The 2,790-nt window shown below is 39.7% G+C and overlaps 1 gene segment (V, D, J or C); it reads right to left on the reverse strand.

Moving 5' to 3' along the window:
- Window positions 1–711: 711 nt before the first annotated feature.
- Window positions 712–1,195, reverse strand: LOC141098832 (immunoglobulin kappa variable 3-11-like). The segment is given in 2 exon segments: window positions 712–1,019; window positions 1,147–1,195. Coding segments are annotated over 2 exon segments (357 nt in total).
- Window positions 1,196–2,790: the final 1,595 nt, after the last annotated feature.

Raw genomic sequence — 2,790 nt, forward strand, 5'->3', positions numbered from 1 at the left:
AGTGGGGTCAGATATGTATGGAATCCCCCCAGCTCTCTCTGCCCATCACTCACACGCCCAGGAGGTGATGGGTTCCCCCTTCATGTGATGATTGGGGGATTCCTCCATCACTTACATCACACTCATCCGTCTATGGAGACGCCGCACGTTCTCACATTCTCAGTCCCCATATAACGAGTATTAATCCCAGTTACAGACGTCTCATCGTTCTCTCCTTATATTGCTGTGTTATATATTTAGGATAGAAAGTTCAGTAAAAACAGGAACAATTCTCATGTTTCCTGATGTTTGCAGTTGGACGCTGTTCACATGCTGCACAATAAAGCGTCATCTTCATTCTGTGGATCAGCGCGATTACAGCAACAGCAAATGTAGAGATTCTGATTTGTGATTATTACTTTTATATCATAAAATCACTGAGCGTAAAGTAGGAGAAGCTGTTTCTCATCAGCTCGCTCCGCTGTCCGGCCACATTCAGAGTTTCTCCTCCGGTGCAGATGTTCCTATAGTCTGTAATCATTATGTCAGCGCTGGTTTATACCTGACTGGTTTATACAATGATCTGTACAGAAAGAATCTATTCCCAGAGGAAGAAGAGAAGACAGAAATCATCACTGAGCGCTCTGCTAATTCTCTGCACCTTCATCTACACAACATTGTAATACAGCGACATCATGGGGGATGAGGAGGAGGTTTTTGTACGGCTCTGTATCACTGTGTGAGAGGAAGCTCATCATTCTGCTGACAGTAATAATCTGCTGCATCGTCCTCTGTCGCTCCTCGGATTGTAAGAGTGAAAGCAGTTCCAGATCCAGATCCAGTGAACCGGTCTGGGACTCCTGTATATCGGGTGGTTGCATCATAGATAAGAAGCTTTGGTCGTTCTCCTGACTTCTGTTGGTACCAGGCTAAATAGCTACTTATACCAGCACTGGCCGTACATGAGATGGTGACTGTATCTCCGGGGGACACAGAGACATAATCTGGAGTCTGGGTCATCACAATCTCTCCACAGGATCCTGAGGATTAGAAGAGACAGATTCATTACTGATAAATGTCGGGATCTTCCTAGAAATCCTGATCTGATGATGGATCCACTGTAGAGATTTCTCTACACACAATCATGGAAGGATCCGAATCTCTCACCCTGAATAGAGATGAAGATCACAGCCAGCAGATAACTGCGAGAAACCATCCTGATGTGTCTGGAGCGTCAGAGAGAAACTATAAGATGAGACAATCTGTACAATGAGATCTTTATAGAGAGTGACGGGGGACACAGGAGACCCCAGAGACTGTGTATGGAAATACTGGGGACATGTAAATTCTGTGGTTATAATGTGACGGTTACTGGTGTGTAATAGAGACCGGAGCTCGGCGGCGTCTCCTCCTAGAGGAGAATTAATGTCACTTGTATTATGTGTAAAGACTCATTTCTTGTACATTGTGGTCTCAGGTTATTATCGTTATTCTTCGCTTTGCATATAAACATTACAGAAATTTTTTCTCCATTTTAGCCTTTTTCGTAAGTTATATTTTTGCTTCTATTTAAAGAAAACTTAAAATATATTCCTAGAGTGATAACGGAGGGATTATCAGTCGCTATTTATAGGATTTTCTATATAACGACTACTAGCACTCCGCAGCCATCAGGGTCGCGGTATTGTGGGGCGTCATGACCTGCAACCTCGTAAATGTTTTCCTTACAAGTCAGAAATTTAAATTGTCTCCTGTGATGTAACTGTATGAGGGGCTTCACTTCTCTGGGAAATGCTGTGTTTTTTAATCGCACTATTTTGGGGTAATTATAACTTATTAATCAGTTTTAATCCCTTAATGACCAAGTCAACTTTTACAATTCTGACCACTGTCACTTTATGAAGTTATAACTCTGGAACGCTTCAACGGATCCCACTGATTCTGAGAATTATTTTTGTGACGTATAGTACTTCATATAAGAGGTTAAGGGCTGCTCACTGGAAATGTTGTTGGTGCTTTGAAGAAAAAAGTATAAAAAAAAGCAGAAAACTTCTGTACTCAGACAGAAAATGTATTATTCATAAGAAAGTTAGAGGCAAAAAAACAAAATACATAAAGGGACTCTGGTGGATAAACATATACTTCCGCAACATTTCGGCATAAATATGCCTTTTTCAAGCAAAATCTGTAAAGCGAGGGGTCTCCGGGGAGCAGGACACCATGTTTGCTCGTGCATTACTACTTCATGTTAGTGGTAAAATTTCTTTGATATGACTTGCGTTTATTTATGAAAAAAAAATGGAAATTTGACAATAATTTTGAAAATTTTGCAATTTTCCAAATTTGAATTTTTGTACCCTTAAATCAGATGGTGTCACACAAAATAGCTAATAAATAACATTTCCCACATGTCATCTTTACATCAGCACAATTTTGGAAACATGATTTTTTTTTGTTAGAACGTTTATAAGGGTTAAAAGTTGACCAGTGATTTCTCATTTTCCCAACAAAATTTACAAAACCATTTCTTTAAAGACCACCTCACATTTGAAGTGAGTTTGGGGGAGTCAATATAACAGAAAATACCCCAAAGTTACACCATTCTGAAAACTTCACCCCTCAAGGTGCGCAAAACCACATTCAAGAAGTTTATTAACCCTTCAGGTGCTTCACGAGAACTAAAGCAATGTGGCAAGAAAAAAATGAACATTTTACTTTTTTCACAAAGAAATTTACTTTGGAACCAATTTTTTATTTTCTCAAGGGTATCAGGAGAAAATGGACCACAAAGTTTGTTGTGCAATTTCTCCT

The sequence above is a fragment of the Dendrobates tinctorius genome, unplaced genomic scaffold, assembly GCF_039654945.1.
Source record: "Dendrobates tinctorius isolate UK_male_01 unplaced genomic scaffold, ASM3965494v1 ptg000095l, whole genome shotgun sequence".
In the NCBI taxonomy this organism is placed as follows: Eukaryota; Metazoa; Chordata; class Amphibia; order Anura; family Dendrobatidae; genus Dendrobates; species Dendrobates tinctorius.